General features: G+C 35.0%; 2 protein-coding genes and 1 pseudogene across 2 annotated transcripts; 1 reads left to right on the plus strand and 2 right to left on the minus strand.

Annotated features, from left to right (window-relative positions):
* Positions 1-1927: 1927 nt before the first annotated feature.
* Positions 1928-8601, minus strand: LOC148915197 (uncharacterized; annotated as a pseudogene).
* A 6113-nt stretch (positions 8602-14714) lies between these two features.
* On the plus strand, positions 14715-20574 carry HMA5 (heavy metal atpase 5). Its single transcript, XM_089041159.1, has 6 exons — positions 14715-15262; positions 17089-18477; positions 18595-18849; positions 19042-19164; positions 19295-19774; positions 19957-20574. The coding sequence occupies exons 1-6, from the start codon at positions 14966-14968 to the stop codon at positions 20371-20373; spliced, it is 2961 nt and encodes a 986-aa protein (XP_088897285.1). The 5' UTR covers positions 14715-14965; the 3' UTR covers positions 20374-20574.
* A 135-nt stretch (positions 20575-20709) lies between these two features.
* Positions 20710-24699, minus strand: GSTT1 (glutathione S-transferase THETA 1). The gene is made up of 7 exons (XM_008240640.3): positions 24484-24699; positions 24231-24304; positions 23596-23656; positions 23435-23488; positions 22812-22891; positions 21868-22073; positions 20710-21086 (listed from the first exon to the last, which is right to left on the minus strand). The coding sequence occupies exons 1-7, from the start codon at positions 24546-24548 to the stop codon at positions 20874-20876; spliced, it is 753 nt and encodes a 250-aa protein (XP_008238862.1). The 5' UTR covers positions 24549-24699; the 3' UTR covers positions 20710-20873.
* Positions 24700-25397: the final 698 nt, after the last annotated feature.

The raw sequence follows: 25397 nt of genomic DNA on the forward strand, positions 1-25397 counted from the left end.
AGTGTGCAATTCAAAATATGTTTTTTATGTTAACTCATAGTGTTGACTGTTCATTAGGATAGTGGTGGGATGATAATGGTCCCTTGGTGGATTCCCTAGGATTTATAATTCCTCAGCTAAGAGTCATTTACAGGTGAGAGTGTTGCTAAATATTTTTTCTAAATAGTTATTTTTTATATTCTTATTTTGTTTTTGTGTGTTTTTCAGAGATATTTCTGCAGCTTTGCTGCATGTGGTGGATCCTACAGGAAGGTGTCATGGTAACGTAACCCTTCATTCTATCAAAATGATTTATGGGAACGCTTTTGTGTTGTGTCCTTTGGCTGATTGGATGGGCACGAGTATAGAGACACCAAAAGAATTTGAAGAGGTCACCTATTTCATCTAAGGCCTTGAGTTTACTAACCACAGGTATTTACTACTTATATATAGTTTATTTCTACTATTAATTTTGTTGAGTAGTGTTATGGTTATTTTTTAAAATTTTGCAATACATTAAGCTTTTTAATTGGGTACCACCCAATTTTAAGAACTTAGGAAGGTAAAATCAAGTTGTGATTGTTGCTCGCAAGACTAATTCTTGAGTTCAAGGGGAAAGTGAGAAAAGAAGAATCTAGCTATATTTTGTTATGTGCTGACTGGGACGAAGAGTATCATAGCGTTAACCCTCCAGATTGGGTTACAAAATTGTCATGTTGTTGTTCCTTATTTGGCAACTGCAAATATAAATATCTGATTGATCTCCTAATATTGGGCTGAAATGTTACGGAGCACAACATTAAGGTAAGATTATGACTTTATATTGTTTTGTTTGCTATATTTTTGGATAAAATATAAATGCTCTTGTGTTTCGGGCTAAAGGAGAATTGAGATTTATCATATGCTTATCTAAATCATGGGGAGCATACCTATCCATGGTCCTTGCTCTTACAAGTAAGCGCTATTCTTCAAAATTTGTCAAAAGGTGGTGCGACATATCATGGAAACCATATATTGGTTCTATTGAACAATCAACACTACAAGTGAACACCAACTACCCGAAAAGACTACTTGCTTGCGGGACCCTTTCGTTTAAGTAATCCACCATCATCATCATACCATACAGTTTGAAAGGAATAGGCTTCTGTCCACTGTCATCTTTATGTATAACCTTTGTTTCAAGTACATATTTTGAATTGCATACTACAGAAAAAAGACGCCACGCATTTGCCAAGTGCTAACTAGCTACAACGTGAATTGAGACAGGCTTGCTCGCTAATAAGCCGCGATCTTCACGAACATTGATAGAGTACTCCATATTTTTTTTTGTTCAATAGAACCAATATATGGTTTCCATGATATGTCGCACCACTTTTTGACAAATTTTGAAGAATAGTGCTTACTTGCAAGAGCAAGGACCATGGATAGGTATGCTCCTCATGATTTAGATAAGTATATGATAAATCTCAATTCTCCTTTAGCCCAGAACACAAGAACATTTATATTTTATCCAAAAATATAGCAAACAAAACAATATAAACTCATAATCTTACCTTAATGTTGTGCTCCACAACATTTCAGCCCAATATTAGGAGATCAATCGGATATTTATGTTTGCGGTTGCCAAATAAGGAACAACAACATGACAATTTTGTAACCCAATCTGGAGGGTTAACGCTATGATACTCTTCGTCCCAGTCAGCACATAACTAAATATAGCTAGATTCTTCTTTTCTTTCTTTCCCCTTGAACTCAAGAATCAGTCTTGCGAGCAACAACCACAACTTGATTTTACCTTCCTAAGTTCTTAAAATTGGGTGGTACCCAATTAAAAAGCTTAATGTATTGCAAAATTTTAAAAAATAACCATAACACTACTCAACAAAATTAATAGTAGAAATAAGCTATATATAAGTAGTAAATACCTGTGGTTAGTAAACTCAAGGCCTTAGATGAAATAGGTCACCTCTTCAAATTCTTTTGGTGTTCCTACACTCGTGCCCATCCAATCAGCCAAAGGACATGACACAAAAGCGTTCCCATAAATCATTTTGATAAAATGAAGGGTTACATTACCATGACCCCTTCCTGTACAATCCACCACATACAGCAAAGCTGCAAAAATATCTCTGAAAAACACACAAAAACAAAATAAGGATATAAAAAACAACTATTTAGAAAAAATATTTAGTAACACTCTGACCTGTAAATGACTCTTAGCTGAGGAATTATAAATCTTAGGGAATCCATCAAGGGACCATTATCATCCCACCACTGTCCTAATGAACAATCAACACTATGAGTTAACACCAATATCTGTCCACTTTATATATGAGTTTTGGTTCAAAAACATATTTAGAATTGCACACTGCTGATAATAGAAGCCACGCGTTTGCCCACTACCTACAACGTGAATTGAGATAGGCTCATCCTCTAATAAGCTGCGATACTCATTAGGAGGCAATAAGTCTTCGCCTTCACGTGCATTGATGGAGTACTCCACGTTGTTTATTGTTCCAAAGGAACCAGCGAGGATATCCCGAGATGCTGCAAAACCTCTAATATTGAAAATATTCCCCTATCTTCCCATACAGAACCGAAACGTTTTTGTATACTATTCTTTACTTGGTTGTGTAGGTGCAAAAATGTTCCGGTTATGTACGAGAAGATTGAGGAATATTTCCAATATTTGTCCACATTTTAGAGGTTTTGCAGCATCTCGGGATATCCTCGCTGGTTCCTTTGGAACAATAAACAATGTGGAGTAATCCATCAATGCACGTGAAGAAGAAGACTTATTGCCCCCTAATAAGTATCGCAGCTTATTAGCGAGCGAGCAAGCTCGTCTCAATTCATGTTGCAGCTAGTTAGCAATTAGCAAACGCATGTCGTCTATTTTCAGTAGTGTGCAATTCAAAATATGTTCTTGAGCCAAAGCTCATACATAAAGGTTGGTTGCTCGCTCACTAATAAGCCGCGATACTCATTAGGGGTCCATAACTCTTTGCCTTCATATGCATTGATGGAGTACTCCATGTTCTTTGTTGTTCCAAAGGAACTCGCGAGGATATCCCGAGATGCTGCAAAACCTCTAAAATGTGGACGAATATTGGAAATATTCCCCAATTTTCCCGTACAAAACCGGAACAGTTTTGCACCTACACAACCAAGTAAAAAATAGTATACAAAAAGCAAAGTCATTATGTAACATCCTCCGGTTCGAAATGACTTTTTATTTTAAAGGTTGAGCTATTGCTATAAGTATTTTTTTGATCAATTTTAAGTTTTGAGAGGTTGAGCTAGATAAACCTAGGAGGCTGACAGTTTGTTGGTTTTTCAGGCCTCTCCGACCACTTTTTTTCCCGGGGTTCGAGACTAAAAAGTGGTCCCTTGAATAGCATGTTCATCATCAATTGTGTCATTATGACGGCTTTGCTTTTTGTATTCTATTCTTCACTTGGTTGTGTGTGTGCAAAAATGTCCCGATTTTGTACAAGAAGTTTGGGGAATATTTTCAATATTCACCCATATTTTAGAGGTTTTGCAATATCTCGGGATATCTTTGCTGGTTCCTTTGGAACAACAAAAAATATGGAGTACTCTATCAATGCACGTGAAAGTGAAGACTTATTGCCCCCTAATAAGTATCGCTGCTTATTAGCGAGCGAGCTTATCTCAATTCATGTTGTAGCTAGTTGGCACTTGGCAAACGCGTGGCATCTTTTTTTCAATAATGTGCAATTCAAAATATGTTCTTGAATAAAGGTTATACATAAAGATGACTGTGGACAGATATTGGTGTTCACTTGTAGTGTTGACCGTTCAATAGACCTAATATTTGTCCACTATCGACTTTATGTAATCGCTTTGGTTCGAGAACATATTTTGAATTGCACATTACTGAAAATATATGTCACGCGTTTGCCAATTCCCAACTAGCTACAACGTGAATTGAGACAAGCTCGCTCGCTAATGAGCCGCGATACTCATTATGAGGCAATAAGTCTTCGCCTTCACGTGCATTGATAGAGTACTCCATGTTGGTTATTTTTCCAAAGGAACTAGTGAGGATATCCCGAGATGCTGCAAAACCTCTAAAATGTGGACGAATATTGGAAATATTCCCCAATCTTCCTGTACAAAACTGAAACATTTTTGCACCTACGCAACCAAGTAAAAATAGTATACAAAAAGCAAAGCTATCTGACTTACAACTGATTGCTCCTAGTCTTGCCTTGATGATGTCTTTGTGTATTTATTAATCAAAATTTTCTCTCATTCATAGTTAGTTTCCTTGTGTCGATATTGCAGTATCTTATAGACTGCCAGACCTTTGTTGGCACTGCTCGATACTGGACTGAAACTTTTGCCAACAAATCGTCTCTTTGGATTGAGGAAAATGTTAGGATTTAGGGTTAAGTATATATGCCATCCCAAGAGGCTGGGAATTATACTCACATCAAGGATTAATTGGATATTAGGTTTCCTTTATTTAGTTCAAGTTTTTTTTTCCTTAATATTTTGCAGACGTTACTATTTTTATTGACCAGTAGTGCTAAAATGTTGAACTTGGGAAAATTTTATTTTCTGCACCCCTGTTCTTCCACCAAATCAAATCCACCACATGGCAAATGGCACGGCTAATATGTTTTTGTGTTCCAGCAAGGAAATGTGCTTCTGTTAGGTCTCAAGTTTATCACCTGTTCATTGCTCTACATGTTTAGTTCAACTTCTAATCTGGTGTCTATTTGCACTCATATTCTCATCTAATGAGCCTAGATGTAGTTGCCATCTTTATTATTTGGCTTTTGTTTATTTTTTTGGGAGAGAGATATTTGGTAATTGACAAGGATAGTTCTCACCTACTTCCATCAAAATTATTAGTACCATAAATGTCTCCAAATGCTTTTATTTGCTTACATCTAGAAAATTCAATCATTAGTATGTTTAATGGTATAATTTTTTTCTTTTCTTCCTAAGAGTGTTACAACTTTCAATTTACTTACAATAATTGATTCTAACGTCAATCTTTACTCTTACTCATCAAAAAGAAAATTTTATGAAATGACTATTTTTTATTTTTTTATTTTTTTGTATTCAAACTTCACCTTTTCATTTATTTTGTTTCATATAATGACCATAAAAAAACAAAAATTCACTATATCCTCATTTACTTTCGATTTTTGAATTTTTTTAAGTGTGAAACAAGTAAACTTGAATAAACAAAAGTGCCGGTCATGGCGCCATAGCAGCGCATGGTCAGCTTGGGAAGCTTTGGGTTTTTTTTTTCTGCAGATAGTAGTTACACCAGTTGCTAGAGGCGGACCTATTAAGGTCAAGGAGGTGCAGCCTCTCTTAGCCAGAAAAACCATTGTAGGTGCTTCAAATTGCCTCTTTGCTCAACTGGTGTACAAATTACCTTATTTTCATTTCCAACATTTAAGTAAATGTAAATGAAAGTAAAGGACAAAGACATTTACTTAAGTTTACAATGCAAATAAGAAAGTACCCCCCATTTGTATTCAAATAAAAATACTAGAAAATCAAATTCCCACCAAATCAAAATACAAAAAATTAGTTTTAGTGCAAAATACGATTTAGTCTACAAATAATGGCTCATTAAGTCAATATATACTTCATACTAAAATCCCATAAAATCAAGTTTTCTTATTTGATGTGTAAGGAATAAAAGCCGCCAAAAATTATCTTGAGAAAATGATTATTCCAAAAAACCATTTTTCATACTTAGTCAATATTGCACCTCCACTAAAACATTTCTGGGTCTGCCAGTGGTTGCTGCAGGGTTGTTGTTGAACCAGTGGTACACCAGCTCTCAATAACATTCTTTTAGCCCAATGTTCACTTGTAGAGATTCTGACTTGTCTTATGTAATTTCACCTTCAGGTTCTTTCCCCAAATATGTGATGCTATTTGGCCATTTTTGCCTCTGTTATCTGTATTAGTTACAGCTTGCTTTGTTGGAGCACCACTTGCCGTTAACATTGAGTCTGTTATGTCTCCTTTTGGACTAACCATTTTATTGTTGATTATTGCATTTCATTTTACCTCTTTTGTAGCTGGATATTTCCTTACTAGCATGCAGGGACGGATCCAGGAATTTTCCTTGCAGGGGTCAACGTCTAAAAGGGTAAAAAATTTACATACAAAAATAAACCCATAAAAATGAAACGATAATTTATAATTCATAATTAATAGAAAAACTCACATTACAATTGTCCATGACAAGTTTTCATGTTCTGAAAACATTCCATTATAGTTTCATTATCAATACAAACAAACACATCTTTCTCAATATAAACAAGTAAGCTATCACTCAACCATTGATCTCCCATTCGGTTGCGAAGTGGACCCTTGATAACATTCATAGCAGAAAATGTTCTCTCCACTGAAGCAGTTGCAACTGGTAAAGTTAAGGATAGTGTCAGAAGCAAATAGACATAATTAAATGTTCTATGCAACCCTTTCTCCACCATTTTTCTTGCAAGGGCACCAATCCATTTCAATTGAGAAAATTCTCTTCTCGTACGCATATGATGAATATAAATCCCAAGTTGATCTTCAAGTGCCAAGAGGTCTCGAGGAGTAAATTCTTGAGGATAAAATTCAGCAAAATGAAGAAGCTTTTGTTTGTCAAAAGCTATGAATGAATCATTCGGACTCAAAACATGACAAACAAAGAAGCAACTCAGTATTTACCTCACTAAAGCGATGATTTAATTATGCAAGTTGCCACTCAATGGTTTGAATGAAGATATCCACACGATAATGATGGATTTGTGTTATTCTAGGAGCTCTGCGATGTGATCTCCACTAAGCTACATATGCATCATCCATGCTTGGAACCTCAATATTATGTTTGCCACAAAAGGAAAATACTTGATCAAGCAAGGCTTCAAATCCATTATCTCTCATATCTTGTAGTGTGTCCTTGCAATCTTTGACTAAACACATTGCATTCCCAATATCTTGGTCTTTTCTTTGTAATGCTTGTGACAAATCATTTGTGGCTCCCAATAAAGATCTCATAAAAAATAGGTGAAATACAAACTCAAAAGATTGTATTTCCCTCAAAGACCTATTTGCTTCACTTATATTATTAGTGGAGCCATCCTCAATAATCAATTTAAGCACTTTCACCACAGTTTTGAACATGGAAATGATACTAAGTAACGTACCATAGTGTGAGTTCCAACGTGTATCACCGGCACGCTTGAGATAAGTTTCTTGATTTAAGCCTCGCCCTGTTGGAAGATCATCATTTTCAAGAGCTTATGTAATATCCTTTTGTAGTTGATCTCTAAGCATGTCACGTCGCCTACACAATGCTCCAACAATATTAACCAAGCTATTGCAAGATGTGAAGAAAATGGCAACATCAGCGTTTCCTTTAGCCACGGCCATAAGAGCTAATTGAAGTTGATGTGCAAAACAATGAATATAATAGGCATAAGGATTTTCTCTCAAAATTTGTGTTTTAAGACCATTGAACTCACCCTTCATATTACTAGCTCCATCATATCCTTGTCTCCCTAGCATGGAAATGCTCAATTCTTCTCTTGAAAACAATGTGTGAATAGCCTCTTTTAGTGAGTTTGATGTCGTGTCGCTAACATGTTGAATGCCCACAAACCTTTTAATTACATACCCACTTTTGTCCACATAACGAAACACCACCGTCATTTGTTCTTTAACTGATATATCACGTGATTCATCAACTAATAAGGAGAAGAAGGCATCATCCATATCCTTAATGATTTTCTTAATAGTTTTAGTTGCACAAGCATTCACAAGAGCTTTTTGAATTGTTGGAGCTATTAGCTTGAGGTTTCCTAGAGCATTTTCCAACACAATAGCCTTAACTTTCTCATCATTATCAGCAAGAAATTGTAAGAGTTCTACATAATTCCCCTTGTTGTTTGAAGTGTCACTCTCATCATTGCCACGAAAAGGAAGACCTTGCTTCAACAAGAATCTCACACAATCAAGAGAAGCTGTCAAGCAAATACGATAATCAATGCGAGCTTGGTCTGATTGCTTTATCAAAACTGTTTGGATGTGTTGCTTCTGATTCATAAGATCCACACAATATTGTCTAGATTGATTATGAACACTACCAACACCTCCAACATGCTGCCTAATTTTATCTTTCTTCTTCCAATTTCTAAAACCCACCTCGGTGAAGACATCACTACAACCTTGACCAATTTTGAAATTGGATTTGAAAAGATAACAATAAAGGCAAAATGCAGCATCTTTACTAATACTGTACTCCAACCAGTCAAACTCATCAAACCACTTGACATTAAAACGTCGATCATACCCTGAAAGATCGGTTTGTGGAAATGTATGATCCTTAGGTTGACATGGACCCTTTTGTAGATATGCTCTTCGAACTTCGTCTCGAATGTTAGGATCATAATCCAACATTTGAGGTCGAAGTCCAGGGTCTGCAGGAAGATTAGCCAATACATCTTGCAACTCACTTTCTTTAGAACTACCCACCACATCTCTTGAAATACCCACATCTCTTACACTTGAACTACCCACATTATCCGAACTAGAGGTAGTTGATGAAAACTTTCTCTTAAAATATCGTTCCATAACCTGTTTGGGTATAAATAATCAACAAAGCATACAATCTAACTAACAAATATAAATAAAATCTATTTTAAAAATCCTAATTTATTCAAACAACCAAAATAAAATCACAACCAATAAAACAAAAATATACAAGAATCTTCAGTAATTAACAAACACAAAAACTAATCCAATATACCAAGATATAATCTAACTAAAGCATATACAATCTAAATATATAAAAAATAACCCTAATTTATTCAAATTAACTAACCAAAATAAAAACTCAACAAAATAACTAATCAAGAGAATATCAAACATATAAGAATATTTATTAATTTGTTAAAGCATAAAGAGATTAGAAATTAGGATAACATACTTTCAAATTTGAGGGACAATGAAAAATCCACCTTTGAAATCAAATTGAATTTGGGGCTGATTTTTTTGCTTTGTTGTTGCCACCACTATGAGGATGTCGCCGCTGCCAGCCGCTGCCAAATGGGGTGGTTGGATTGGATTGATTGAAGAAGTTGAAGGTTGGTTCAATATGATTTGGGGTTTGAGGATATAGGGTTTGGCAATTGAAAAAAATGAACTGAAACTAATTTGGGAGAGGAGAGTGTCGGGCTGCCCTTTTTTTTTTTTTTTAAAAAAACCTGAGCCAAAATGAGCGTCGTTTTGGCCAGGTTAAAAATAAAAAAATAAAAATAAATAAAAACTCATTAGTAGAACGACGTCATTTTGACGTCGAAGGAGAAAAAAAAAAGGAGGCGCACGAGCAAGCAACCAAGTCTGCCTCTTTGGGGACTTTTATCAAACACTTTGAAGGGGTCAATTTTCTCCCATTTAATGGCAGATTTCAGAGGTTGCAGGGGTCACTTGACCACCCTTGCTCCTCTGTAGATCCATCCCTGCTAGCATGGTCTTTCATAAGACACTTGTTGTCAAAGCACCATTGTTAATTAGTATGAAATTGTGTTGGCATTTCCTAGAACTTAGTGTAGGATTGGAAGTGTTATTTAGCTAGGGGGTTGAATGTGAGAATCCATATTCTTAAATTTTTTAAAAAAAAGATTAAATGTTTATAAATATATATATGTACTGTTTTACGTTTACAATGCTAATTTAATAATTATTTGTATTAGTAAATATATATATATATATATATACATTTGAATAATTATAAATTATATTATTTGTTTTTCTCTAAATCCTTAGATATTTCTTGTGTATTAAATAGCTAAAGAAAATCTGTTTTTATCTTTTTGAGCAAGTTAACTTGGACAAAAGGATTGACATGATAATTTTTTTTATATTATATATATACATATGAGTTTAGTCATTTTAAGGGGGAGTGGACGTGTGGGTTAGGCACATGCAAATTTCATCCTTGTCACCAATATATGTGTCATTGTTTTAAAGCTTAAAGCTTGTGTGTTTTGACAACTCTTGTAAGAAATTAGTTAGTTAATAAATATCTTGATTTTATCTTCCTATATAAGTAATTATCCTTGTTCATTAAGCTTATCCATAGTAGGGGTTTCCTGGGGGCCTTTACGGGGATTGATCTAATTAAATTGTGTGAGCAATATATTATGCATGATATTATTATTTGATTAATTAAATTTCGTGAGCTCTATATTATTTGTGATATCATATAATGTTCTTGATATAGGATATTTACGTATTGTGAATTATTTGAATAATGTTGGCATAATTATATCATGTCATGGTAATTGGTTGGAGTTGTTGGGTGGAGAAGATAATAATGGAAAAGTGGGTAATGGAAATAGTCTTTTGTGTAGTTGAGTCTAACTCTTGGCAGGTACCAGGTCTCAGCGATCCCACAGTGCACATGGTTTTTATTGGGTGATTCGGAAATGGCGAAAGGGAGTTAGACAAGATGACTAACAAAAGGGAAATATGAGATGATTGAAATGGATGTTAGTTCATATAAATGGGCATTCAGGACTAAGTGGTATAAGCATGGTATGAGACATGCAAGTCTGCTTGTCCAATTATATGAATTAACGGGATTAGATGAAGAGCATTCATGTATTATTATTAATAATATGATATTTGGTTGTGTGATTGCATGTCACTTAATTTAGTTATGAGAATCTACTGTGGTAAGGTCTCATGTCCCTACTGAGCTGTGGTTGCTCACCCCTCACCCTGTTTAATTTTTCAGATGAATTAGTGGGTAAGAAAAGAACTAAACCAATTGAGGCCGAATTAGATGAGAGTGATAGAACTTTATTTAATGTAAAGTTGTAAGATTTTTGGAGCTATTTTTATATAATAAAAAAAAAGTTTATTTCATGTTTCTTCTTTCTTTTTTTTTCTTTTTTTTCTTTTACTTTTTTTTTTTCATGCACTGGCACGGGGTTTTCCTCAATTCCCGAGTCTGGGGCGTGACATTGAAGTAAAATTGTTGTCTCTGATTTTACTATTTCAACAATTTATTAAATTATGAGTAATTTTTGTTATTTGTCTACACTCTATTCCAAAAATGAATTTTTTTATTAAAAAAATAAAATTAAAGCATTTATAACTCCCTAAACTAGGGGGAATGGTTGGAGGTGAATTTTTTATAGAGAGCTCCTAAATAGTTTATACTATTTTTAGCTAAATTTCAACTAAAAAGAGGGAGCATGACTGTAGATGCTAAGGAAGTGATCGAAGGAGGAAATCCAACTTCTATAATTGGAGATTCTGTGAATGAAGTTCAATGTGGTAGAAACAATCCTGTCACGTCATTGAAATACGATAAAATAATAAATAGAAAAATAATTTAACCCTAAACTGATAAAATGTATACAAATTTATAAATAAACTCAATCCTACACATGTATTTATAAAAAAACCCAAGCACTATTTAAACATAGAAACACACCCAAAATCAACCCCAAAATCAACAATTGTATATTTTTTAGGTGTGTTTATAAATGAGTTTTGAGTGTGTGTAATGATGGGTTTTTGGTGTGTTTATAAAGTGTTTTGGGTGTTGGGTTTTTTTATAATTTCAGCCCCCATTTTGGTTGTTTTAGTGAAACTCCCTAAAATGTAATCAACCATGAATATAGAGAAAAGTCTCTGATTTTTTTTATATATAAATAATATGAAGAAACAAAAAATAATACAACTCAAAATCCTAATAATTATAGAAAACTCAAGGTTTCAGAATATGCCCAAATTTATCTAACAAGAAAATATTAAAATCCTAATAGATAACTTATTCTAAAATTAAAAATATATATTTTTGCTCGCCATAATCATTCACTTCAAACTTGCTCGAACAGTCCAATCATTCCAACAATAAATTCTTCATAATTGATATTCAAGTAACTTACAATGTGTGATTGCCAATTTTGAACCAAGTTATTTTTTCTTAAAACTTGACCCATATTTTGTCTTACATTAAATTCATTGTGTGACTTATACATATAGCACTCAAATTATTGAGGTATCCATGATATTCCATTCATCCCTAAGACATAAGTGCTATGTGATGTTAGAAAGGATATCAATCCTGAATGAGTTTTGACGCGGATATACACTCGCATAATGCAAGTCACGTGTACTTTTAAAGAACTCACTAAAGTGATTTCATAAAATAATTAGTTAAAATTTCCAACACTCATACGGCCCCAAGCTTAAACTTAGCATTAATTGAAAAAAAAAAAAGTTCACGTTGCAAGAAAACCAATTTGAAAAGCAACGAAAACCACAATGACCCAAAAGATAAAAAGCAGAGAAAACAAACATAAAAGCTAAAATAAAGACAGAAACCAAATTTTGTTAGCACCCAACCATAAGCTTTTTGGTAGTGCAGTTATTTTGGATTACTCAAGGCTTATAAATGCGAATTGCCCTGTTCCAATCACACTTATAAAAAAAACCTTTAAAAAAAAAAAGAGAAGTAAGAGATATAAATTATAATAATTGAAGTGCATGATTGATGGATAAAATAGCATATAATCAAAATGCAAATGTAAAACCTAATAACAAAGCAGTGACAAATGAAGAAGCAAATCGATTTTAAGCACCTGTAAGCTTTTGACATGGACCAGGGATTTAATACTACTACTAGTTGCCGTGCTGTCCTCTGTGCCCATGAACGAGATTGATCAGTGGCTATCATTGATTTAAATAATGCATACAATCTTCTGTGAAAACTTACCTGAAAACTCTCAATATCGTGAGACGGTGATAATATATATATATATATAGTCCCCTTCTTATTTTATTTTATAAAACTATCGTCTAATTTTTTTTTTCCACGATAATTATATTTTTTAATACAAGAGGTATTGATTAACATCGCTAGATCCTCTTTTCTACTTGAGTTATAAACCACTTGCCACGAGTATATTAATAGTATTTTTGGTCTTTGAGATGAACATCATACATATTTCACGTCAAATGTAATACAAAGCCTTAGAAAATCAAATGTGATGCTAGCATGTTAACATATCATTTAACTAATACATTTTTTATAAGGTGCTGATAATTGTCGATGCCAACTTGTGATTAGCTTACTTGGAAGAGCTTCCATGTGATGCGACGAAACTTATTAAATAAGCTTGGCCAGCCGTCTCTTTAAGATCATCACAAGCTAATGTCAACTAATTTTTTTTGTCGATTTGCTGGCGTCAAAGTTAAAATTCTAAGAAACATTTTTCTTATTAACTCAATAAACATACTAGACGAGAAATAAGGTTTCTCACACAAACATTATCAAGATGTTGTGGGTGTTCGAATTTGAAATTACTAGTCTACAAGTCAATACTCTTTTTCTCCAAGGTAGACCCCGTTCATCATATATAGGTCATGCCATAGGTAGATGACATCAAATTTTATAAGAAAAAACTAATTTGATAATATATACTAATTACATAGGATCCAATGCAATCAATAATGTCATCAATATTTGCAACAGCATATTATTCGAAGACCCAAAGTGCTTATATATCAATTTGACAAGAGAAAAAGAACAAAGTGCTTCTATATCGAACTTCTAAATGGAACATTTCTGAAGATTCTCCATTAGAAGATCTCAAGTGCTTATATATTACATTATCGTCTACTAAAGCATGTATCTAACTGTGACAACCACAGATCACAAAAGTACATGTCCTCTTCTTCTTCCCAGTAAGTCAAATTCTCCCTCTAATCTTTATTACAGCAAATTATTTTGGTGTTACACAGCACGCGCACGCGTGAGATTAAAAAATACTAATAGTACCGCGAGAAAGCAAAGGATGAATCAGATAAAATTGATATGGTTTGTAAGGATGAAGTGAGAAGGAAACGGATGAATCAGACACAACTTATCGACTGTACTTCCATATACATCGGTTTCAGAGTCTTTTTCTTTCTTTCTTCTTACATGTCGTATCACGAGAGATGTAAATAGAAAAGGTATGAAATGAAAGTGGTGCATGGAAGTTATCTTCGTCGTGGATTCGGAATGATAGTTAAGTACGTATAAACTATATATCAGCTTATCTGACAAAAGAACAAGCGATTTTGATAGCCGAAGTTCCGTGTTTGAATTCCCCGTTACCCATTCTATAAAATTAAAAAAGAAATATGAACTATATTGAGCTAATAATAATAGGTTATATATAACGTAACGTAGAATCATTAGTAAGGTGGACTTTATTTGAATATTGCAAGGTGGCTAGTTTAGAAAGATAGTCAGAAGATATATATATATATATATATATGTCGTCCTTTATCGTGCTAAACTATGATTTCAAAACATTTATTAGAAATTTAATCACAAGTTTACAATATGAGTATGATATGTTTATCTCCTCAATCTTATGGAGTCAAACTTTTTCCATATATTAATGGATAGAACTACGAACTGAAATACAAGCTGCCCTAATGACGGGGCAACTATGCTTATTTAGACTTTAAAAGCAATGTCAAGTGAAAATGATTTGTAGCTCAAGTGATTAATAGTTTTTATCTTTGCACCTAAGATTTTAGATTCGATTTTCCCTCTTCCAACATCGCTCATATGAAAAGAAAAAAAAAACACAACGCCAAGCAAAATAATCAAGGCTGTCCCATATAGGATGCGTGATAAATTCCGTTGCAGAAGAAGCAACATAAAAGGTAGTCTATAGACTCTAAACCCAAATCATTGGTAGGACCCCATTGCCCACTAAACCTAATTTTTTCTTCTCCATATACTCAAATCCCACATATTAATTCCACTAACCAAAAGAATTTAAAATTCCATATCCTACTTTACCAGAGTGCACAATCCATCCCCTCCTCCCTCCTTCCCCACTTTTAAATACCTCGACAACTTCCCAGAAAAGAAAAGCATAATAACCAAACACAACTAAAAGGCTTCAAGGGCTTCAAATTCATGGCTGCAGGCAAGTTTGCTGCAATTGGTTGCTTTTGCAATGACCGTTGGGGTGACATGTCACCTCAGCCACACTATCCTTCGATGCCTAAGTACCCGAAGGGCACGTCTCCGGAGGCAGCGACGAATGTGAAGGGGTCTGAGGTGAAGGCCTTGTTCTCTGTGGTTGGCATGACATGTTCCGCCTGCGCCGGGTCTATTGAGAAGGCCGTCAAGCGGCTTCCTGGCATACGAGAGGCTGCCGTGGATGTGCTGAACAATACAGCCCATGTTCTCTACTATCCAAGCTTCGTAACTGTAAGTTGTTGTCTTGGAAATTCCTTTTGAATTGTTCTTTCTTTTCCTTAGGCAAAAATGTTCTCTTAGCGTGTCCGAGTTTGAACGATTGATAACATAAATATTTGTTTTACTTCCCAAAAAGTACGTGTTAATAGTTTTCGTTTGATGTTCTTTCCTGCTCTTTTAATCAACTGAAAGGCCAGTTGCTACGTTTTAATCAACATAAAGCCAAAGTAATTATTGGATAAGTAATCTTCAAAGACGAGAAATTATTGGATACTATTGAAACAATAATGAACCCAAACTTTCTCCCCAGAGACTAAGTTTTGGGTACATTATTATGTTCACATCAAGCAGTGAACAATTAATGTGGTGAGAAACTTTAAAATCCTCTTTATTTAAATAGAACAAAAATAATACTTAAACATTACACCTTGGCATGGCCCCCGGCCAGCCCAGAGCGAGTTGTGACCCTTCGTTCCATAATCAATCATGTATTTTTTGGTTACATTGGAGGAAAGAAACCCTACTGGGATTTGATCCTGAGTGCCATGGAAGGGAGGGGGAATCCACCATCAAAAGCTACTTTTATTTACTTTTCCCTTTATTCCCTTTTTTGACCAGAATTATCTTGATTTGAAAGCAATGAATAATTTGATAAATAATTAACCCGGCTTTATATATATTAGGAAGGACTAACCTCTCGATCAATAGTACTTTTTTATTTTTTATTTTATCATTATTTATAGACTATTTGTCCCCTTAAATTGAAATAGTTGTGTTTTACTTTCTTTCTTTTTTCCTTCAGAAAGGACAATTTTTGGATTATTTGAAAATTTTAACCAATAGCTTTTCTTATTTTATTGTTACCTTTATAGAATTTAGTTGGACATGAACTCTATTTAGAAAAGTCTTATTTGTTGATAATATAGCATTAAAATCTAATCTGACGTTTTGCATTTTTTTAGAACATCATCTACTATAAGTTAATTTGTTAATATATAAGTCTAGCCCAGTGAAAAAATGTCTTGACTTGCAGACCAATAATCTCCAAGTTTAAACTCTCATACTACCTTGGTAGTGTGTATATGTGAGAAACCTCCTCCCATTATAGTTTAGATTATCGATTGTATTCTAAAGCATAATCTAGAGGTTATAATATATGTCATGTGTATAGCAAACTAGACGGTTGATGTTGTTGTGTTACGTACAACTAATAATAATCAGTCTTCGCATTAGGGCATCCTAAGCGCATTTTAGTTTGTATAAGGTAATTTTCCTTAAATTAGGAGTGTGCATGCATGGTCTGGTTTCCTTCATTTTAACCCTAGAAATGTAACGTAATAATTCAAATAGGTTTAGTTTAAACCTAAAACTAATAGAATATCCGAATTAAACAAATCTATCTAGTGACCGGTTTGGTTTGATCATTTCCCTTCGTAAGCAACTAAGCAAATATATATGTTACTTTCTTACATATATCAACATGTACTACAAGAAAAATGACCTTTCTCATAGAAAAATCTTGCCCGCCGAAATTAACTCTATGCTGGGTTTTTTTTTTTTTTTTTTTTTTTGGGTGCTAGTGAACTTCATACAATAAATTGAATAAAATTTGAGAAATTTTTAGAGAGAGAGAGAGAGATTATACATACACCAACATTATGTGATAGAGCTAAGACGTAGGTACAGATATTATTTTTTGTTAGGTTCTTGGTTCTCTCTCAATTGCAATAAGGACTTTAAAACTTGCAGTTTACTACTCAATAAATTTGGTGCAGATGATCACACATTCACCAACATTCATATAATAATGATAAAAACAATTATTACAATTCATATAGGAGGAGAAAATATGTGAGACTATTGAAGATGTTGGATTTGAAGCCAAATTGATCAAAGAGGAGACAAGTGACAAATCCAGACAAGTATGCAGAATAAGCATAAGCGGAATGACTTGCACCTCTTGCTCCTCCACTGTTGAATCAGCCCTGCAAGCAATTCATGGTGTACAAAGAGCTCAAGTGGCCTTAGCAACTGAAGAAGCACAAGTTCATTATGATCCAAAGATTGTAAGCTACAATCAGCTATTGGAAACAGTAAAAAACACCGGTTTTGAAGCCACACTTATTAGTCTAGGGGAAGACATAAGCAAGATTGAGCTCAAAGTTGATGGCATAAAGACTGAGCAGAGCATTAGAGCAATAGCAAAATCCCTTGAAGCAATTCCTGGAGTTCAAAACTTAGAGACATTTCCTGAACTCAACAAAATTTCAATTTCTTATAAAGCAGATATTGTAGGACCAAGAACTTTCATTGAAGTCATCGAGTCATCAGGCTCGGCGCATTTTAAAGCAATGATATACCCTGAAGGAGGAAGAGACACTCACAGAAAGGAAGAAATCAAGCAGTATTATAAATTCTTTTTGTGGAGCTTGTTTTTTACAATTCCTGTGTTTTTAACCTCCATGGTATTGATGTATGTCCCTGGAGTTAAGAAGGTGCTTGATCTAAAAATTGTGAATAAGTTGAATGTTGGTCAGATTCTAAGGTGGGAGCTGTCCACTCCAGTGCAGTTCATCATAGGCAGGAGGTTCTACATTGGATCCTACAAAGCGTTGCGCCATGGTTCTGCTAATATGGATGTTTTGATCGCCTTGGGAACCAATGCAGCCTACTTCTATTCAGTGTACATAGTTTTAAGAGCTGCAAACTCTAAAGATTTCAAGGGTACAGATTTCTTTGAGACTAGCTCAATGCTTATTACATTTATCTTGCTAGGCAAGTATCTAGAGGTTTTGGCTAAAGGAAAGACATCTGAGGCCATTGCCAAGCTTATGGACTTGGCACCTGAGAGAGCAACATTGCTGACTTTGGATGAGGAAAGAAATGTGGTAAACGAACAAGAAATTGATAGTAGGTTGATACAAAAGAATGATGTGATTAAAATCATTCCTGGTGCCAAAGTTGCTTGTGATGGTTCTGTTATGTGGGGGCAGAGTCATGTGAATGAAAGCATGATAACAGGAGAAGCACGGCCGGTGGCGAAAAAGAAGGGTGATGCAGTCATTGGAGGCACTGTTAATGAGAATGGAGTGTTACATGTTAAGGCAACAAGGGTTGGATCAGAGAGTGCTCTTTCGCAGATTGTTCGACTTGTTGAGTCTGCACAAATGGCCAAAGCTCCTGTGCAGAAGTTTGCTGATCGCATTTCCAAATACTTTGTGCCAATGGTAACCAATTTGACATGAATGTCAGTCATATCATACTTCTCAAATAATTTTTAGAAGTGTTTTAATGTGTATTATATTTGTGCATGTCTTTGTTAACAAATGGCTTAAGTTTTGCAGGTTATCATACTTTCATTCTCGACTTGGCTTGCCTGGTTTTTGGCAGGGAAGTTCCATAGCTACCCACATTCTTGGATCCCATCTTCGATCGATAGTTTTGAGCTTGCGCTTCAGTTTGGGATCTCGGTCATGGTAATAGCTTGCCCTTGTGCTTTAGGCCTAGCAACTCCTACTGCCGTTATGGTTGGTACCGGAGTTGGTGCATCTCAAGGTATACTGATCAAAGGGGGGCAAGCATTAGAGAGTGCGCATAAGGTTGGCAAGGGATATTCATCTTGCACTTTTCTACTATGCAGAAAATGCAAATATTTTTTCAATTCTAATTAGTTAGTCATTAAATTAGAGAATGCAGCCAGTAAGTCATAAATCTAATTCATTTATCTTTCAAGACTGCACATTAGCCTCTTAGCTTTAGGTTCTCATGGATCTGTAATATGAATATTATAGGTGAACTGCATAGTCTTTGACAAGACAGGGACTCTCACAGTTGGGAAGCCAGTGGTTGTTAACACAAAACTCTTGAACAATATGCTACCTCATGAATTCTATGAACTTGTTGCTGCAACTGAGGTAGACATTTCACCATCACTTTTTAATGTTTAAGAAGACCTAAGTTCTGAACAGAAGAAAAGCCTATGCTATTTAAAGTTGCTTTAATATTTTATGTTCATTCATAGTTAATTGTGTGTACATATACAAGGTGAACAGTGAGCACCCACTAGCCAAAGCTATTGTTGAGTATGCCAAGAAATTCAGAGAAGGTGAAGAGAATCCATCCTGGCCGGAAGCACGAAACTTTGCATCCATTACTGGCCAAGGAGTAAAGGCAGTTGTTCGGGAGAAGGAAATACTCGTAGGGAACAAGAGCTTAATGTTGGATTCTAACATTTCCATAGCAGTGGAGGCTGAAGAAACACTTGCAGAAGCTGAAGCTTTGGCTCAAACTGGGATACTTATAGCTATAGACAGGGAAATGGCAGGAATTGTAGCCATATCTGATCCACTGAAACCCGGTGCTCGGGAAGTGGTTTCCATACTTAAGTCTATGGGAGTTAGAAGTATCATGGTTACAGGTGACAATTGGGGTACAGCGAATTCCATTGCCAAGGAAACTGAAATTGAAACTGTGATTGCAGAAGCCAGACCTGAACAAAAGGCTCAGAAAGTGAAGGATTTGCAGGTATGTCGTGTATTTTCAGTCTTCGATTATACTACTGCATTTAGTTTTAAAGCTAAATGCAGCAGCTCTTATAATTATATCATTGTTTGAACTGAACTTTCAAAACTTGCTTTTCTTGAGAAAAAAGAAAAAAAAAATCTTAGTCATTCTAATACAGTAAGCTTCATCTTTTTTATTCAAAGGCTTCAGGCTACATTGTGGCAATGGTAGGAGATGGAATCAACGACTCACCAGCACTTGTGGCAGCAGATGTAGGAATGGCAATTGGTGCTGGCACAGATATTGCTATTGAGGCAGCTGACATTGTGCTTATGAAGAGCAACTTGGAAGACGTGATAACAGCCATTGACCTTTCCCGAAAAACCTTTTCTCGTATTCGGTTGAACTACATATGGGCATTGGGTTACAATGTGCTCGGAATCCCAATAGCAGCAGGCACCCTGTTTCCATCCACCAGGTTTAGATTACCACCATGGATTGCAGGAGCTGCAATGGCAGCCTCCTCTGTTAGTGTTGTTTGCTGCTCTCTGTTGTTGAAGAACTACAAGAGACCCAAGAAGTTGGATGTCCTTGAGATACAAGAAGTACGGATCGAATGATAGTAGTGGTTTCAAACCAGTTGTGCATATTCATGGAGTTGGGTTTGTCTAGAAAGTTGGAAAAGCTAGTTGATTGATGAAGAAAAGGTGTACATAGAGTGACGATTGTTTACTTCCCATGTATATTATGTTGATCTGAAGATGAATGAAATTTTGCTTGCAGAGAAAGATTCATGAATGCAGGCCTTAATCTTTGATGAACTGTTACTGCATTAACATCAGCCCATAAATAGCATACCCTATAGTGAGGAAGATGCTACTTTTGCTACATCAATTGCTAGCAAGAGAGGGGAAGAGGAAGAGAGTGGCGCAGCTCAACATCTGCTCGAGTAGAAATATAAGAAAGTAACATGTCCCATGTATTAACTAGATAGTGAAGTAAAACACTGTAAATGTCAAATACAAATTGACATTTCCAGTTGCAGCCAGGCTCAATGTTCCACATGAAAAGTCTATTATTCTCACAGCATTTTTTAAAATCACATATATGGATTCTCACATCACATCTTTGAAGGCAAAGTCGACCTATCGCTGGAATCAGTCTTGTTGCTTGCCCTCTTCAACCGCTGCTCCTGGAATCTTGTTTTGGCTCTGAAGAGGACATCATGTACTTCATAGAAGTGAGGTCTTGTTGCATTTTTAGTATTTTCAATCCACTGTAGAACTTTCGTGTGCGGATCAAGTATACGACTGCGATCCTTCTCCTCCAAAAGCTAAACACAATAAGTTATATTATGAGATTACATGTTGTCTTCCACAAATAAAGGTTTTTATTTTCTAATTTACAGTCTTTTATTACAACAAAAGACTGGAGCAAGAGATCTTATACCACAAGCAATGTAAAACTCCAGAAGAAATTATAGAGGGATTCATCCAGGGAAACATATAATCACAAGATGAATAAATGGAGTGGAGTTTTTTCAAACTTGTAAAGTTGAATGTTTCCCCATGAAATTTATGAAGTTGGTATGGCACTGATTATCTTATTTCAGATAACAAGTTTAGCTAAGTTAAATCACATTCTTCCTGTGATGTCAGAAAACATCAAGTACCAAGATAAAAACTGAACTAGACAACAGTATAGTTAGCACACTTAGAATACATCAAGACGCACTATTACCACTCCACAAATACTTAACCCACCAAGAGACCTGTTTACCACTCTTCAAATAAACCATCATGAAAAGAAACCCAAAAAAAACAAAAAAACAAAAAAAAAACGAAAGATATGACATCGAGGAAAAGTTCTCAATTTGCCAAACCTTAACCTGCTGGTCTATCCAAGAATAGAGCTTCATATCTCTTTTTATTTTGTCGTAAATAGAGCTTCATATCTCAACATGTCATCTTTTACTTATTCCATGAGTAGAGTTTTGTTTACTTGACAAGTTGAAGAAAGTCCTCTCCGACCCCCACCCCTCCAATTTTTTTGAATGAAACTGATAACCCATAGAAAAGTAACATTATTAAACATTGAATGACACATCTCTATACCTCAAGTTGCATGATTTCACAAACCAAGCTGAGATCTGCTATGGATGGTCGGAAGCCACCCAGCAAGAATTTTCCATTTCCCTTGAGCCAAATGGACTCTATTGTTGACAAAGAGGAGGATAAAAGTGTCTCAGCTTCAGCAGCTGCTTGTGGATTTGATGGAAGTCCAAGCACAGGTGCTAGTACAGTATGAAGAACATATGTCGCTGAAACAGAAGCATCAAAAAAGAATAAACAAGGGAAGAGAAAAACACATGAAGTACTTTACAGTTCCAATGTGTCTCTTGCGATAAGAGTGACATCACAACAAAGAATAACCAGAAATCATATTGTGTCAAAGGTATAATGCTCACTACGGCAAACAGATGTATGCATATGAAAATTCAATAGCCATTGCAATAATGGAATATGAAGCAGTGTGACCCTATATCTATGGCTGCAACAGAAAGGATGCATGTGATATAATACAAAAGGATTTAATAACTACAAATTATGTTTAATGAGATTTGAATTGGCAGAAGGCATATGCACCTGCAAATTGAAAAATACAGACTAATCTGGGTAACTTAATGAGGTATAGGTACTTACTGCTACACAAGTAACCAGTAACCAAAGGCAGATGTTACAAGACTAATTTTTCCCACTTACTGTGCAGATCCATTAAAAAATGAGAACCGATTGCCACTGACAGTGACTAGAGAATTGAGCCATTTCTTCCCTTCTGGGGCCTGAATCTAGCCATTTATTTATCACTAGTCATTCCTACAAACTTCTTTTGAATTAATTGTACAAAGGTTCTTCAATGTATAATTTGTCTAGAAAGTATTTTATGAAATCATAAATAAGATTTATTCCAGCTTAATGCAAGGAAGAAGAAAAGCATGACCAAATGCAACCAAAGACTAAAACATTTGGAGCATCATTTGGGAGACAAGTATTGAGACCTGAGCCACGGCGTAAGTTAGAGTGATGCCAATCCAATATTGAGTTGATTTTAGCTCTCGCGAAAAGATCAGAAGGATACCTGAAAGCATGAAAAGAAAAAGTTAGTTTTAAAATTGAAGATAAAAAATGAGAAGCTATTTGAGAATATTAACAATTTAAAATTGAAGCTGCATTAAAGCAGATACCATGATAACCAAATTTACATGGAAAATAATATATAATATGTGTATGTAGGTCCTTATTATCATGACCTCCAAAGTTTTGGACACACACGTCTTGGTTGATGACGTTGCTGTTTTCCTTCTCATGTAGTCCATTAACTTCATCTGTTCTTCTAACATATCAAGTAACTGAAGAAATCATAATTGCCAAGTTTTGTGGAAATAGTTACAAGTCTGTTCTACATAGAAGAAAGAATAACCAAAAATTTGAATTTTTTCATTTCTAATTCCTTTTCTTTGGATATTCAGAGATAATCTGAATGTTCAGTCATGAGGCCAACTTGTTTATTCAAACTACCTAACCAAACCCATGTCATTGTTTGTTCAAGTTGGGTATTCAATACAATCCCTAAGCCTTTATGTCAAAAGAAATAACTGCGCAAAGAAGCAACAGGACTTACCAAGAATCTGCTACTCCAGGAAATGCACAAGCAAGATAGGTAAGAATTGCATGACTGCCAAAAGAAATTAATTAATTAATTGCTTAATTACTTAATTAATTAAATAGAAAAAACTTCTGATAGTTATTAGAGTATCAAAACACCGAATATAACTAAATTACCTTTCAAACAGTTTAAATCTCCCATCAGAAATAGCAGGAACTTGTCCCATGGGGTTTATTTCTACAAGTCATATCCAAAAACCAAAAAACCAACAGTCATTGAGGAGATATCATCCCACCCATCCAAATAAATGCCTTTCGGTTTTTTATTTCTTTTTCTTTTCAGTTTCAGTAGAGTAGATGACCTACTTTACCACTATGCTAGGACACCAGTCATCATAAAAAATTTACAACATATTGTTTCTATACTCACTAATTAAACCCGATTAATTAACGACCTTCTTATGTGATTTTTTTTTATAGGGTTCTTCTGAAGTGATTCAATTGTGCTGATTAGCAAATCATGTATTTCCTACAACTCACTTGTTTTTCCCTTTTTCATCCAAATGGCAATGGGAAACTACAAAGTAGCCTTCCCATCCCTTATACCCTCTTGCATGGTTATCATCCAATATGAATAATTCAGTTCCACACAATTGAGTCTCAGAATTTGCAACTGTCCACCAACATATGACATAACCCAATTACCCAAATATGTTTTCTAACCAATTTATTATTAGTAAATGAACTTTGGAAAAACTAACCACCAATTATAAAACCCAATTCAAAAGAAACTACATAAAAAAAAGGCATACTTTTGAATTCAGGAGATTTGTGTTGACGTTTGGCTATGTCTATTTTCACCTCCTCGAACTCTATTCCATTTGCCCTGTTATAGAAACAAACAAACAAAAAAAACAGACATTTCAACAAATTAGATGAGAAAAAGACACAACTTTACAACAATCCAGTTTCCAATTACAGAAAAAACTGACAAATTCATCAATATAATTACCAAACAAACAATTAGACAGTGAATTTTGACAAAGAAGAGAGAAAGTAAATTACTTGAGGAAGATTAAAATTGCACGTGACGGTTGTGACAATCGATCAACGTATACTTTCAGCTTCATTCTGTACTTTCTGTGCTGATTCTGGGTGAAATTCTATATCTCTCTCCTTTCTCTTCTTCACTCTTGCTGGTAAATATGGTGATGCGATCAGTATCAGTGACCGTGTAGCTTCTGACGTTTTGTGTCTGAGAGCTTATCTGGTTCTTCGTTCAAAAAAGAAAGGGTTATTTGTAGTAATGTCCCTCAATTATACTCGGAGTTACATTTTGATCACTCAACTTCAAAAATAGTTATAGAAATCACTTAATTAGGTGTTGTGTTGCACCATTAGTCCATACCGTTAAGTATCTATAATTATAGAGACTAATGGTATAACACAACACCTAATTGAGTAACTTTTGTAACTATTTTTGGAGTTGAGTGACTAAAATGTAACTCCAAGTATAATGAAGGACCATTGCTACAAATAATCTTTTCGTTTTTATAAATATTTTAAATGAATTTCCAAGTTTATTCTTATTTAATGGGAAAATAGACAAACTTAAATAAATGGACTAGTAATGCAACACCATACATAATTGGGGGTTCTCTGCAACTATTTTTGAAGTTGAATTGCCAAAATGTAACTATAGGTATAGTTCAGGGACCATTGCTATAATTAAATTAATTCAGAAAGAAAAAGAGCTCATCTGGTTTTTCGATTTATAGTTTGGGTTTCGGGTATTTCGGATTAAGTCCGGATAAAATGGCGGGACGGGCCTCTTTTGTGGTAGGCAGGATTAGAAAAGCCCAAGTTGACCCACATACGCTGGTCCTCAAAACGACACCGTGCGATTCAAGAACATGAGCCTCGATGTGCGTAGAACTGACAGTATGGGCAGTTGACACGTGGACAGATCGGGATAATTC

The sequence above is a fragment of the Prunus mume genome, linkage group LG7, assembly GCF_029339155.1.
Source record: "Prunus mume cultivar Tortuosa linkage group LG7, ASM2933915v1, whole genome shotgun sequence".
NCBI classification, from domain to species: Eukaryota; Viridiplantae; Streptophyta; class Magnoliopsida; order Rosales; family Rosaceae; genus Prunus; species Prunus mume.

Bases quoted from the DNA above. Each gene is read 5' to 3' on its own strand.
- HMA5 (XM_089041159.1), top strand. From the start codon at position 14,966: ATGGCTGCAGGCAAGTTTGCTGCAATTGGTTGCTTTTGCAATGACCGT. The intron at 15,263-17,088 runs GTAAGTTGTTGT...CAATTCATATAG, and splicing joins ACTATCCAAGCTTCGTAACT to GAGGAGAAAATATGTGAGAC. The intron at 18,850-19,041 runs GTTGGCAAGGGA...TGAATATTATAG, and splicing joins CATTAGAGAGTGCGCATAAG to GTGAACTGCATAGTCTTTGA.
- GSTT1 (XM_008240640.3), bottom strand. From the start codon at position 24,548: ATGAAGCTGAAAGTATACGTTGATCGATTGTCACAACCGTCACGTGCA. The intron at 22,892-23,434 runs GTAAGTCCTGTT...TCATGCTTTCAG, and splicing joins CCTGGAGTAGCAGATTCTTG to GTATCCTTCTGATCTTTTCG. The intron at 21,087-21,867 runs GTATAGAGATGT...TATTGTGTTTAG, and splicing joins GTGAAATCATGCAACTTGAG to CTTTTGGAGGAGAAGGATCG.